Source organism: Talpa occidentalis, unplaced genomic scaffold, assembly GCF_014898055.3.
Source record: "Talpa occidentalis isolate TD23 unplaced genomic scaffold, MPIMG_talOcc4v2.1 talOcc4.10, whole genome shotgun sequence".
Taxonomy (NCBI): domain Eukaryota; kingdom Metazoa; phylum Chordata; class Mammalia; order Eulipotyphla; family Talpidae; genus Talpa; species Talpa occidentalis.
Window position 1 is genome coordinate 64957511 of NW_023600993.1, and position 14873 is coordinate 64972383.

Genomic DNA, 14873 nt, shown 5'->3' on the forward strand with positions numbered 1-14873 from the left:
ACTTGACTCCCTAACCCCAACAAGTGAAGATGAAACTTCCTAATCACTAGACACAATGGCCTTGAATGAGGCTCCATTGCTGTGCAGCATGCGTGCAAATAACACCCAAACTGAGATGTCTTACTCCATCTTACTTCTTAAATACTAGACCCTCATCTGCTGGGGCTTTCTTCACCATCAGCAAGTGATCAAACACTTCAAAACATATTCGTAAGTAAATCTTAAGTTTGACTTTTTAAAATTAGGGACACTACTATTCTTCAGGTCAAAGTCTCAATTATCTATTTCAACCCAGATGGAGGGCTCTTTCACTTGACTCTGTTAAAGATTCTCATTAATCAAATAGATAAAGCCAATAATGGTGAGAGGAACTGAGACCAGGAGAATTTGGGGAACAGGAAAGGCTGAGACTGGGGACAGTGATTTTAAACAATATAGGAACAGAAGGAATGAAACAGCTCCCAGAAAACAGAAGAGTTTTACTAAAATGTTGCTAAGCTAGCCATCACCTAGAGTAAGATCCCACTACAGAATAATTAGGGAACAGAAAAATAACCACCATGAAACTTCCCAACCACCCAGTGCCTAATCAATAGTCTGGCACATTGGACAACAGGAAGTCTGACAGTATACAGTCATAGACAGGGCTGGAGTAAACAGGTATCCTCCCTCCAGCCCCCTCCTGCTGTCAGGAGTTCTTTCCTCTTGCCTCAATAAATCCATACTTGCTTGCCCTCACGTTTGATGTGGTGGCTGTTATTCTTCAACCAGCGTACACAGGCGAATCCCGGAGCATCCACTCCCCTGACAATGGTATGAAAGCCAAACCTGCATATGGCACAAAACCATAGAGAATGCTGGATTTTAAAAAATTATATTCAGCCAGATGTTGGCAGGCTTAAGATGAGATGAAATAAGAAATGTAATTGGAATCATTATATAAACCTTATATAGTCCTCAACTGAGGTTTTTAAAACCGTAATAAACAACTCGACAACTGTGGTGGAGATTTGTGGGTCTCCAGCAGCAGCACATGTTAAGCCTTAAGTGTCACTGAAAGCTCAATGTGAAGCTCTGAACTGAAGGGTATGATCTTGTTTGCATAATGTGAAGGACCAAACAAGGATGTCAGGGTGCTAGTCAGTCCACCTCTATGGAACAGAGTGTGCTTACTGTCCAAGTAGGTCCCAGTGGGAAAGAGATAGGGACCAAGGGCTTCGAGACAAAATGGATTCACCAAAGAACTCACTCCTTCTAAAGCAGTAACCCAGCATCCCAGCCCACCCTGCACCAGCAGCTCCATAATCAATCTCAGGATCTTAGGAGAAGACACACAAATAGCACACAAATGAACAGCAAGATGATCTTGCATATCTCACAAAGATGCAGTATCTAACAAAGTCTATGACAGGGACAAAAGAAGCTGGCAGTCAAGTTAAAAATAATGACCCAACTGATGCCCAAAGGGCGAGGACAGGAACAAAAAGATCAAGAGAAACTGGAGGTGGGGGCATATAATTATGGAAAATAAAGATAAACTCACCACCATCATGCCACTGAATCCCAGTGCCACACCAAGACTGTCCTATTATGCACCAGAGACTTTTGTCTGTGGCCCCTGGCCCTGCTCCACACCTGGAGGTATCTTTACTTCAGAGGGGGCCTCAGCAGTAGGTTCATTGTCCCTGCTCCTGCTCATCCATCAGCACAAGCCTCCCCTGGCACTTCAGAGACAAAGAGCTCCCTACAGTCTTCTTTTTCATTCAAATTGCATGTTGCTCAGATTCCAACAACTCTAAAGAGTGGGAGGGTTGAAAAGGTTTATTTCAGAAAATTGGCATCCCAGGGCTGCCACATTTGTTGGAATTCCAGAACAGGAAAAACATTTGGCAAGAGATAAAAAAACACTCTAACATAAATTTGGTTCTAATATCAAAGCTCCCAAGCATCAGAATTCACAGGACTGCAGAAAAACACTCAGCAATCCCTTATTTTCCTTAGTTTCAAAAGGTAATGTTCACTTTCCTACCTTCTCTATAAGAGAAACCCCTTCAGAAGAAGGGCTGATCTTTCACCAGAACAACTCTAAAACACAAGGCAGTCTTGCTTAAAAATTTCCAGTTCCTAGATACAGGGGAGGATCAGAAAGATCCTGATATCAATCTCCTCAATAAAATAGCCCAGTACAGAATCGATTCGAATCTTCAATGAGCCCATAGCACTTCTACTGGGGAATCTTATACTAATTGGTATATTACACAATTCTGGGCTCATTTCACAGAGGACAGACCATTACAACAACTACTAATACATATATTACCAAAGTGTCAACAACCTGACCTCTAGAAAGAGAAAGCAGTGACAATATCTAGAAAACAACACACTGATGAAAGCCCAGGGGAGGTCTATGCTCAAGGCTTAATTACTCCCCAGGTTCAACTAAAGCACAATCAAGTTTGAAATCTCTTTCTCTTTCAGTTTCTAAGGTACTTCTATGGCCCAGGGAGACTCACTTCTCCAGGGCAGCTAGGAGATGTTTTGTACCTTTGCTCTTCTTCAAATACTGTTTTTTTTGCAAGGCCTCACCTGAGCCCAAAGAGCTTTTGGAATGCCCCTATTCTGTGCCACATCAGGGCCTAGGACCTTAGCAGCTGGTGGGGTTTGGTAGGGGGGTAAGGAAGGAGGGTTCACATGCAAGTCACAGAACACTCCGAAGTTAAAAGAGCCAAAGGTCACTTCAGTAACAAACTCCCAAAAGTCTCCCAGGGAAGGGATGGTGCTGCCAGCAGCCTGTTCCTTCTTGAAATCCCGCCTGGGTTTTAGTGCACCCAGAGTGTGCTGGGCCAAATTTGTTGATGCTGCTGTGCAAGTAGTTACAGAAAGACCCTATTTCACCCTCCAAAGTGTCAGAGTTTGGATGCTAAAATTACATGGTACCCTAAGGAAGGGTGACTGAATTCCTGGAAGGTAGCTGGCTACCTTACCAGTTTCAGTTCCAAGTCGACCGCTGACCTCAGGACACAGCATGTATAAATTCTCTTCCTGTTTCTGTTTCTGCCGCAGCACAGCATAGGAAGGTAGGGCCAAATTGTCTGCTACAATCTCAAGCCCCTGGCACCTAACAGCAGGGAGACTGTGGGCAAGATCTTTAATATTTCCCAGTTGAAATAAAAATGGGAATAAAAGTCATTGCTAAGAGGATTAATGAGTTAATATTTGTAAAGTGTTCAGAACAATGCCTGACACAGGGTAAGCATTCTATAAACGTTTGCTAAGTAAAAAAACATGCATTCTTTATGTCTTAAGGGTGTGAAGACTGTAACTGTTCAGGGAACAACCCCCACCTCTGGCCTAAGAGGCAGGAGAGCAAAGCCATCCAAACAGACTTGCAATCAGAGGCCCAGTTCCTTTTCTGTGAAGCAGCTATTCAAAAATCTGCCACCGGCAAGTTAACCAGCCTTTCAACCCCTACTACAGAACAAGGAGCCCTATAAAGATGATTTAAGCAATGGGTACCCAACCCAGCATTTTCTTCTCCACAGTGCATTCTTTAGAAATCATGAATTAAACCCCAGGATTTCCCTTTCTCTTGAGTTGATAATATCAACATGTCTTTAGGTCAAGATAACTCAGGAAATAGAAAGCGTTAAGCCTATAGACAAAAACCACAAGCCTCCCCACCACACACAGGAATTTACATTTTTTTTTATGTCAATGACGCGCTGTATGACGAACTTGTCATTGTTTAAACAGTTCTCAGAGTAAAATCTATGGTACTGCTTCCGGATTTGAATTTTCAATATGATTACCTAATAATTTTTTTTTGTCTAACTATCATTGAGACTCTTATTTCCGTCAACACAGGTTAAGCAAATATCTATAAAGGGATGTGAGTGGGAGAGGTAAACCCTTATGTTACATCCCCACCCTACAAGGACTTCTTGCTAGCATAAAATCCCAGGGATGCTAGGAGGTGCTGGCCCTCAGGAAAGGAATAATTGCCTCTAAGAGGACCCCTTAATTACAGGTGGATTATGATCAACTAACTACAAACTACAATGAAACCAGCTCAAGCTGAAAAACAAAGAAACCAAGACCAACATCCCACATTGCAGCTGGTTGTCAAAAACCATCAAATATCTTCCTCAATTTTTTTAATGCCCAGGACTTAAAAAGAACCCCCTGCTTCTCACATACTCAGCAACTATAACTGCATATCTATGTGAGTGACTCAGGAGTTCAAAAGGTGTTCTAGTAACCAATTTTAGATGAAATTCTGAGCAACCAATTTAAGATGAAAACATTTCAGATCTATCTTATGTATAAAATCCCATGTGATGAATTCTAAAGATATCTATCTCCTTAATTCCCCAGAAAGATATCTCTCCACCACAGGCAAAATAGGAGATTGGGACAACTGTGTAAAAGTGGGCTACACCACACCATCCTGTTGAGAACAAAAATTACCAATCAAGATATTCAACTCTCTGAAAGCATCAGTTTATTCATTTAGGTTTTGTCACAGTTCTGCCTTTAAGACTGTTTCAACATTTCCGACATGATTTGAACTGTCTATTAAGATTTGCAAGAGAACAGCTATTTTGGAAGAACTGAGTCCCTGCAGCAGTCCAGCTTAAGTAAGAGGGCACAGCAGCACATAGACTAGTGACCAAGAAGAGGATGAATCGACAGAATGCTACGGAATTTCATTATGGGAATTTTTTTTTTTTTTGAACCGAAGGAGGGTTCTGATAACTTGTTTTTAAGCCGAAGACTCAGATTCACTTTTCCCTCATTCTGTCAGTCACCCACCCAAGGGATGGGATTCTTTAGGTTTTCAAATTCTGAACCAATGGAAAGAATGGCAAGGATGAGGGCACGGCAGGAAAACAAACCAGCACTAGAGGCGTATGAAGAACACAATATTAAGTCTGTGATGGCAGAGCCTGGCACTAGAAACTTTTCCATCAACCTTGCTTTCCCAACATTTTGTAATAGTTATTTTTTAATAAATGGAGAAAGCCAAGCAGTCATTTCCAGCATTAACACCCAATAATAAAGTATTACAACCCTCTAAAATAGGGACATAGAGACGTATAGTACGCCGTGCCCATTTGCTTTGATTTCACTAACTTAATGCACTTTTCTTTCAAAATGATGAAGCTAAATGGGGAGCTGAACAAGCCTCTACACTTGAGATACCCACTAGCTCACAGCCAGCAAAAGGGGCGGGGGTGGCCCTCTCGAGAGGGTGCCACTGTCCGGCCAGGGGCAGCCCGGGTCCCCAGAAGCCTAAGGCTACCCGCGCTTCCACCCTCAGTCGCGTCAACAAGTGCCCTCCTCGGCTTCGGCAAATCACACCCACCACTCAGGCTCCCCGCGGAGTCCGCCTGCCACCTCTGCGCTACACTCTCCCCAGCAGGGCTGCTTCCTCCCGCTCACGCCGGCTATTTCCCTGGTATCCCGGGGACATTTTCCCACCACTCCAAGGCGAGCGCTCGCCCCGAGACCCTCCCGCCAGCCCCTCACAGCCCCGCACTCTGCGCCTGCGCCGCTCCGGGGGACCCTCCCCCCGACCATCCACCCCGGCGCCCGACCCTCCGCGGGGAAGGGGAAGGGGGCGCGCAACCCCCGGAGCGCATGTAGGTCACCCCTGAGTCCTCCACACGCGCGCACGGAGCGAGAGACGCAGCCCCGGGTGGGGGGGGGTCAGAAAGGGGGGGGAATGAGAAGGGAAGGGCCGGCGCCTCCCTGTCACCGGGGTGCCCACACCTTCCAGCACCGGGACACCCCCAGGGCCGCGAGGCGGCGGCTCCGGCCCCTCGACCTTTCGGGATGCCCCGGGCAGTTTTCCGAGGGCGCCTCGGGACCGCGCCCCGCCAGCCCCCGGCATTGTTCGCGCTCCTGGACGGGTCCGGGAGGCGCCCCGGCGCGGCCCCTACCTCCGCCAAGAGCCCGAGCAGCAGCGCCGCCAGGCTCCCGGGCAGGCGGCCCATGCTTCCCGGTCCTCCGCGGCGCCGGCCTCGGGTCGCGGCGCTGGTCAGCGGCTCCGCCCGGAGGAAGGCGGGCGGGGGTTCAGCCCCGCTGGGCCGGCGTTGGGGGCGCGGGCGGGAGCCGGGACGCGCACCCTCGCCGCTCCGCCCCGCGCTCCGCCCAGCCCGCGCGCTCCCGACGCGCCCGCCAGTGCGCGCCGGCGGCCCCTGGGCCTGGGGGAGTGGGCGGGGGGCCCGCAGCCTCGGGAAGGGTCCGGGGCCCAGCGAGAGGCGGGAGCTGCCGGGTCCCCGCCCCCGGACACCGTCCTCTCGGGGTGAATGGACCCAGCAAGGTTTTGAAAAGAAGCGAAGTCTCCGCGGGGCGAGGCTCTTTCCGGAGGCAGGTGGCCGTGGATGAGCCAGCGCAAGACTGGGTCTCGCAGCATTTCCCACCACTTCTTCACAGCCCCTCCGATTCTGGCGAGCCGCGTGCAGGTGCACCCCTCACATGCCATGGGTAGGGCGGCCAAAGGACAACGGAGGCAGACTCCCAGCATCAAAGCTCGCACTTAAATGTCGTGCTTTCGTGCCAGCATCTTCCTGTCCTGGCAATCGGCCGCACTTGGAAATCCACCTCCTGCAGCAGAGTTTGTAGTGCCCTTTGCTTCTGCTGAACCGTTATTTTGCCCCCACTACCTCGCGACGACCATATTTTTTTCACAGCGTAACTCAGGTCCCATCTTATTCATGCAGTTGTTCAACCAGCATTTGTTGAACTTGTAAGATGTCCCAGACACCGGGCTCAGTATGCAGAGGTGGGCGAGAACATTAGACCTGGGATTTAGGAGAGACAGAGGTGGTAATTTGCATAACTATGAGTGTTTAATGCAGATACCAGGAATAGAGCAAAACAGAGGAGCTTAAAGGACTTGACCCTACTCCTAACTAGAGGTAAAGAGAGGGGGTCATGGAAATAGATGTCACCTGAGGAGAGTAGCAAACACTCTTTAGCTGTCAATGCATGAGCTGCTCTGATGACTGGAAAACATCCCCGCCAGACTATATCTGTTAAAGAAAGAAACAGGCTCAAAATACAGTCATTTGTGCCTCACCCACCAAGACCTAATCTAATTGCAAGGTTTGGGAGAGGTTTCAGCTTCTCCCTAAAACGGAAGTTAAAGTTAATCAATTAGGAGTTCCCTAGTCAGCATTAGCGAGGCAGTCTGCAAGATAAGACACCCTGCTATTTGTAATGGAAGGTGACTTTGCATGAAGTAATCCTTTCCTTTTGCTAATGACCTTGTCACACCTTCATAAAAACCTTCCATTTTGATTTGTAGCATCTTTGCACTTGCTAGATGGGATCCTGCCCAATTCATGAATGATTTTATAGAGTCCATTAGATCTTTAAAATTAACTGTCGGATTTTTGTTATTTAACACCTGTTAGAAGGAGAACTTGCAACTAAAACAGGAAAAAAAAAATGCCTGTGACCTTTATGGTCACAGTAAAGCACCATCTGACACACCTTCCAAGGGTCTTTGGGACTTTAGCAACTTGACTTACCACAGCAGGTTCCTGAATAATATGAGTTTGAACTGCAAGGGTTCACTTACTTATATACTAATTTTTTTCTTTCCAGTAAATACAGTTGGCCCTTCTAGGATAAATGCAGATTGGGTGAAACTTTGAAGTCGCTGGCCTCTGTAGTTATCACCTGTGGCCTTGCTTGTGCTAGTGCGGTAGGCGCTTGGGAACGTGGGCTCGGGGTACACATGCCTGATGGTGGACACCTGGAGTATGGAGAGGGGGGAAACACATGCATTAGTGGGCACACCTGAGCTATAAGGGCAGTGGAGAACTGCTACGAGAGGAAGAGACCACGAGATGACACCAGAGAAACTCGAGGAAAGAGCACATGGAGATTTGCTGGGGGCCCAAGTTGCTGTCTCCCTGCTGGCTTGTTTCCTCTGCTTACTATTAAAAAACCTGAGGAGATGATGCCAAGTTTCTCTTTTAAGCTGCCTGAACTGACAATGAACCACCTGGCCTGGAATGGTTTCAGAACAGCCCTCCATATCCTCTGATTTGCATTCAGGGATTCGACCAACCATGGATGGAGAGTAGCAAAATGCCCTAATTATAGTATAGTTTGGGGGGAGTCAAAAATTATCAGGGATTTTCAACTGTGTAGCGGTCGACAGCCCAATCACTACTCCCACCACCACCTCTGCATTGTGCAAGGCCCAATTGTGTTTACCATTAGATCATCTTACTCTTTTAAGGGAAGAAGTTAATTTGTAAAGAACTAAACCACAACTTTGTAGTGTAAGACAGCTATGAGTGAGGCATCCATGGTAGCACAGGGAGTCTTAGCACTGTCAAGCTATCGCCAGCCACTGTGGCCTGAGTTTGATCCTCCCAACACCTCCCCCGCCCCCAGGGAGCTGACCAACAGGGCACAGCAGACTGTCTTGCCCGTGGGCTACTCCCTTCAGCAGTGTATTTCAGTATATCCGCCTGTTCTGCTCCCCACTCTAGAACATGTCACTCTTCAGTTCTAGAGTCTTTGTGAATAATGAACACATATTTCATTTATTCAGCAAATATTTATCAACACCTACTGGGGAGACCAGAGTCCAGGACTCTGTGGCAAATGCCAGGAACAGAGACCTAAAGGTCAGGAGGGGACAGGGCCTCCCTGGTGGTATAAGGGGTTAAGACACAACCTAGGAAGCCCACTGCTTCCCCTCAGCAGTGTATTTCAGTGGATCTGCCTGTTCTGTTCCCCACAACTCTTGCCCAGTTCTTGTATGTATAAATAAAATCTTTAAAAAAAAAAAAAAAAAAGGTCAGGAGGGGACAAAGGATTGTTCGTCAGAAGCAATGGGGCCTGAGGAATTCTCATTGGATCTGGGGTGGGGCCGTCTAGGGTAAATGATTGTCAGGCTTTTCTGCCCTTCCGCCATTAGGATTGATAATGGATCCTGAATGCATGCCTGATGGCGGGCCCCTGGAGTAGGGTATAGGCATGTGTAGGTGGCATTCACCTGGGCTGAGACTGGCTTGTAAGGGTGGCATCACTGGGACACCAGAAGAAGAAAACCAGAAGAATAAGGGAGAAAGAGGAATAGAACAGCAGCAGAACAGAACCAGCAGAGAAGCAGCGGCCACAAGAACGCCAAGGAGCCCAGGAAGAGTGAAGATTCACCAGGGGCTAGAAGCCCTTGCCAGCCTCCTGGCCCCTCAGTACCTCTGCCTGCCGTGTACCTGTTAAAATGACAATAAAAGCCTGAAAGATCCTGGCCTGGTGCCCTCCTGCCACTACAGGCCCTGCGCAGCTCTCTGTGGGTTGTAAGACTCGAGATCAAAGAGGAAAGAAATGAGTGCCAAAATTCGTAGTTCATTGTAAGGATTTTGAATTTTGTTCAGAAAGAAGATATCATGTCAGGGGTTTGAACTGAAGAGTGACATGTTGTAGCCCAGGCTTTGAAAGGATTACCACACTGCTGTGATTACCACACTGCTGTGTAGGAACCAGACCGGTAGAGTAGGGAAGTAAGGAAAGGCAGAAATTGGAGCAGAGGGAGTGTAGGGGCAGGAATGACACGGAGCAGGTTTTCTGATCCAGCAGGCTGGGTAAAGGAGGAGTCAGAGTCCTCGAGCCCTCTGTGCCTTTTGCAGGCTTTTATTGGGATTTACCAGGCATACAGCAGGCAGGGGTGCTGGGGGGCCAGGAGGCTGGCAGCTCCCAGCCTCCAGCAAGTCTTCACTCTATCTGGGCTCTCCGGCATTTTCTCTGTGTAGTGGCAGGAAGGGCACTGGGCAGGTTTTCTGATGCAGCAGACCAGGTAAAGGAGGAGTCCTAGAGCCCTTAGTGGCTTTTTAGGCTTTTATTGGGATTTACCGGGTACATGGCAGGTAAGGGTGCTGGGGGACCAGGAGGCTGGCAGGCCTCCCAGCCCCAAACAAGTCTTCACTCTGGGCTCTCCAGCCTTCTCTCACATTCTCTCTGCTCTTCTCATGGCTCTGCTTTTCTCTCGGCTTCTCTGCTCCTGCTTCTCTGCTTCTTTCTCGGCTTCTGCTGGTGTCCCCGCGACACCACCCCTAAAAGCCCAGTCTCAGCCCAGGTGAATTCCATCTACATATGCCCACACCCTATTCCAGGTGCCCGCCATCAGGCATGCATTTGGGGCCACAGGGTTCCGTCCTCTATCCTAATGGCGGGAGGGCAGAAAAGTCTGATACATTTTACCTTACCCTACAGGGAGGAACCTGAGGCAACAATCCAAGTATGAGATGAGTGACTTGTAATAGCAAGGAGCAGAGAGAAATCGCTGGACTCTGGCTAAATCTGAAGGTGGAGAGGATAATGGGAATAGAAACACTTAACCTGTTGTCATAAAAATAAAATTACAAAATCCTCCAGGAAAAATGTCCAGCACAATACTCTACAGGACATTGTCTGAAGTATAACAGAAATCAGATTTAAGGAGCCCTAGTCTAAGTTGCAGGAAAGGTGTGACTCATTCAGGTAAACAAAGTTACAAACTCACAAAGACAGCTTAAGAATAAAAATGAGGGGCCTCCCCTGGTTGAGCGCTGGGCTGCGAAGCTGCCCGCAGCCTCTGCAGCGCCGGTTCGATCCCCGGCCACCGGCGAGGGTCCCACATGGTGCACAGACCTCTCCTGTTGCACCCGCTGCTCCCCTCAGCAGTGTATTTCATCAGTCTGCCTGTTCTGTTCCCCGCTCTGGCTCTGGTGAATCCTCTCACCCTCCCACGCTTCTGACTGTACCCAGTGCTTGTATAAATAAATAGATAAATAAATAAATAAATAAATAAATAAATAAATAAATAAATAAATGCATCTTTAAAAAAAAAATAAAAATGAGGAATGCCTTTATGGACAGGGTAGAAAAGGTCATCTTAAAAGCCCTCCAAATTGTGTGCATGATGAAAGGTGGGGAGGGCAGAAGTATGTGTGTGGATTAAGCCAGTTAGGATCAAAAATTGATAAGAATACTAAAAAGTTTTTATTTATTTATTTTTATTTATATATTTATTTTCATCTTTTTTCATTTTTTACCATGTTTTCTTTTTTTCCTCATGTGTAGTCCCCATATAATTTCTACCACCATAGTCCCTTATGCTCTTCCCTCCCTCCTTTCGATCTCTCTCCCTTCTCCTCCCCTCTCCTACAGAATGTCTCTGATTTATACTTGAATGTCTCTGATTTATACTTGTCTGTTTATTTTCATTTTGTTATGAGTTTTATTATTATTTTTTTCCCTAATGCCTTATTTGGTTCCCCTATATTCCTCCTATAAGTGAAACTATCCGATATTTTTCTTTTTTCTTCTGACTTATTTCACTGAGCATAATCCCACTTAGCTCCACCCATGTTGCTGTGAATGGCATTAGTTTATCTATTTTGATTGCTGAATAGTATTCCATTGTGTATATAGACCACATCTTCTTTATCCAGTCATCTATTTTTGGACATTTGGATTGTTTCCATAGTTTGTCTATTGTAAATAGTGCTACAATAAACATAGGGGTGAAGGTGTCCTTTTGAATTAATGTTTTTGTGTCCTTTGGATATATCCCTCATAGTGGAATTGCTGGGTCACAGCTTTACATAGTGGTTGGGCCAGTTTGCATTCCCACCAACAATGTAGGTGAGTTCCTTTTTTACCACATGCTTGCCAACATTTGTTGTTGCTAGTTTTTTTTTTTAATATGTGGCATTCTTACTTTTGCACTTCATACAACTGATAAGGGATTGATCACAAAGATATATATAGAACTCAAATGACTCAGCAAGAACAAAGTAAGCAATCTGGTCAAAAAACGGGCAGAACTTAAAAGACACTTCTCCAAGGGGGAAATGCAAATGGTCAATAAGCACATGGAAAAAATGTTCAACATCCCTCACAATGTGGAAAATGCAAATTAAAAACACAGTGATATATCACCTTACACCACTAAAAAGTTTTGGTTTTTTTTTTTAATAAAGACATTAACAGCACAAATATGCAAACCAAAGAAATTATGCTTCAATCCTGTTTCTAGGGCCTTTCACTTAAGCCACTCCATGGTGGTACATGTACTTACCTTTTAACTTTTTATAGTATGAATCAACCTTGCAATTATAAATTTGAAAAAGTTTTTATACTCCTTTTATTCTTTCTTTATTTTTTTTAAAGATTTATTTATTTATTTATACAAGCACTGGGTACAGTCAGAAGCACGGGAGGGTGAGAGAATTCACCAGAGCCAGAGCGGGAAACAGAACAGGCAGACCGACAAAATACATTACTGAGGGGAGCAGCAGGTGCGGCAGGAGAGGTCTGCGCGCCATGTGGGATGCTCACTAGCAGCTGGGGATCTGCGCCACCAGGGGAGGCCCCACTCCTTTTATTCTTTAAACATTAGTAATTCTTGCTGCAAATAATTTTGTAAAATTTTTGTTCTTTATTTGTAAACTATACCGTGTTCTGTTGGTGTACTACCACTGTGGGTTTTTTTTTTTTAAAGATTTATTTATTTATGCATACAAGAGCTGGGGTACAGGCCAGAGGTGCGGGGGCAGAGGGCAGCTTGGTGAAAGAATTCACCAGAGACAGAATGGGAGTAGAACAGGTGGATTGACTGAAATACACTGCTGAGGGGAGCAGCAGGTGAGATAGGAGAGGTCTGCTGCACCATGTAGGTTGCTCCCTAACTGGCCAGGGATCGAACTTGTGCTGTGCTGCAGTGGCTGTGGATAGCTTCATAGTGCTGCAACTTAACTGCTTGCACCACCAGGGAGGACCCCACTTTGAACTAAGAATGACAAATCATTAATTTTAAAAAAGAATGACAAATCTTTTTAATAATTGTAATGAAAGCTGATAACCCATTAAGATATCAATCTTGATAACTTTCCTCATATATTCCTTTTGACAGGCAATAGGGATGTAATGGGTTGTGAAAGGTTTAATTTTCATTGGTTTAACCAGATTTTACTGTTTTCTTGTACCACCCTTGAGAGACTTTCAGTATTTTTCTTTAATGTTAAGAAAAAATATTTATTAAAAAGTCATCAAGGAGAGGAGAATAAATTATAGAGTTTAGTTTTTACAAGCCTGAACCCTCCTTCCAATATGTACAATTGATTAATATGCATGACTTTCTTCTTTTCACCTTAGGTGTAATGTCTAATTTAAGACAATCTAGCCACAAAACTGATTCACCTTGCACTATCAAACTGGGATGGTATTTAGTTATTTAAAACATATCATTTAATGTTATTTTACATTCAATATTTTTTAACCTTGATTTACCAACTGATAATATATTTTATGAAACCCACTTGTTTTTTTAAAGTATAAAATTGCTTAAGATTTAAGTTTCAGGGCCTCCCTGGTGGCACAGAGGTTAAGACAGGGCTATCAAGCTATCGCCAGTCACTGCCGCACTAGTTCAATCCCCAGCCGGCCAGGGAGCAACCCACATGGCACAGCAGACCTCTCCTGCCTCTCCTACTGCTCCCCTTAGCAGTGTATTTCAGTCAATCCACCTGTTCTGCTCCCCACTTTCTCTGGTGAATCCTCTCCCCCCTGCACCTCTGGTCTACACCCAAATTCTTGTATGCATAAATAAATAAATAACTCTTTGAAAAAAAAGACTTAAGTTTCATTACCTTTCACAGTTTAATCTGTAAGAAATGTCATAGATGCAGCAGAAATGGCTTTCTTTAACTATCTCTTTAAAGCTGCATTTCTGGTGAGTACTATTTTATACTTTCACACATCAGAATTTTTCCTTTTATAATAAATTCTTAATTAAAGGATTAAGCAAGCTGAATTTCTGTACTCTTCAGATAGAATCTGAATCAGGAATATTATGAAAGTAATTAATATACCTAATACTTTCAGGTTCACTTTTGTTTGGACTTTCACTTAACTGCACACAAATTATTTCCATTTAATTAAATGGAAAAATATTATTACTCAAAACTATCACCTTAATGGCTCCACCATCAAGATGAACTGTGGGCCCCAGGAAAGTATGAGCCTGCCGCCTGGGCTTTTGTAAACCAGCAACTGAGCAATCCCCTTCTGGAACTGAGTAATGAGAGGGAGGGCTCCACAAACAAAGGTAAGCAGGAAAGCATGGGCCTGCACAAGCTCCTGGAAGCCCATGCCCCCCTTTCGGAACTGAGTGAAAGAGAGGGAGGGTTCTGCCATCAAGGTGAACTGTGGATCCCAGGAAAGAGTGGGCCTGCCAGCAGGATTTTGGAGGCCTGCAACCCCATGATCTCCTTCTGGAACTGAATAAAGACAGAAGGAGGGCTCACCAAACACAAACTAAGATGGGCATGTAGGGGAAGAGAGCAACAGCATAGAGAGACTCGGTGATATTCAGGGACAGCACCCATCAACCCATCCATGCATCACTATCTTTGTAGAGTCTGGTGTAACAGTGCCAGACTAAGTTTGGTCACCCACTTCCAATGTCCCAGAAGGAGCACCCCAACAAGATGCCCACCAGTACCAAGGCCCAATGCATAGAACAAACTAGAAGACAAAAAACAGGAAGAAGGAAAAATACAAATAACTAAGCAGCTCTCTGGGGAAGAACACAGCAAAAAATCAACCCCCAGAACTCAACAATAATGACATGGAAGAACTTCTGTACCTGCCAGATAGAGAATTTAGAATCACCATGATTAAAAAACATAAAGAAGATGAAAAGGAAAAGATTGATATGAGAAATATAATTAATGAACTGAAGAATGAAATTGAGTCTTTAAAGAAGAAAATGAAGGAAATGCAAGATATTAAAAGATTAATGGAGGAGATAAGGAATTCTGGGAAAAGCAATGGAAACAGAATTGATGAAATAAAAAAATGAA

At 45.2% G+C, this 14873-nt stretch overlaps 1 protein-coding gene across 2 annotated transcripts in view; it reads right to left on the reverse strand.

Moving 5' to 3' along the window:
- VOPP1 (VOPP1 WW domain binding protein) overlaps positions 1–6028 on the reverse strand; it is a 103244-nt gene extending 97216 nt beyond the window's left edge. Inside the window, exon 1 of one of the 2 annotated variants that reach the window (XM_037493536.2) lies at positions 5943–6028. In XM_037493536.2, the coding sequence (XP_037349433.1) occupies positions 5943–5996 (54 nt within the window). In that variant the 5' untranslated portion in view covers positions 5997–6028. Of the gene's footprint in view, positions 1–1543; positions 4589–5942 lie in introns of those variants that run through there. The other variant, XM_037493543.2, reaches the window with a different exon arrangement.
- Positions 6029–14873: the final 8845 nt, after the last annotated feature.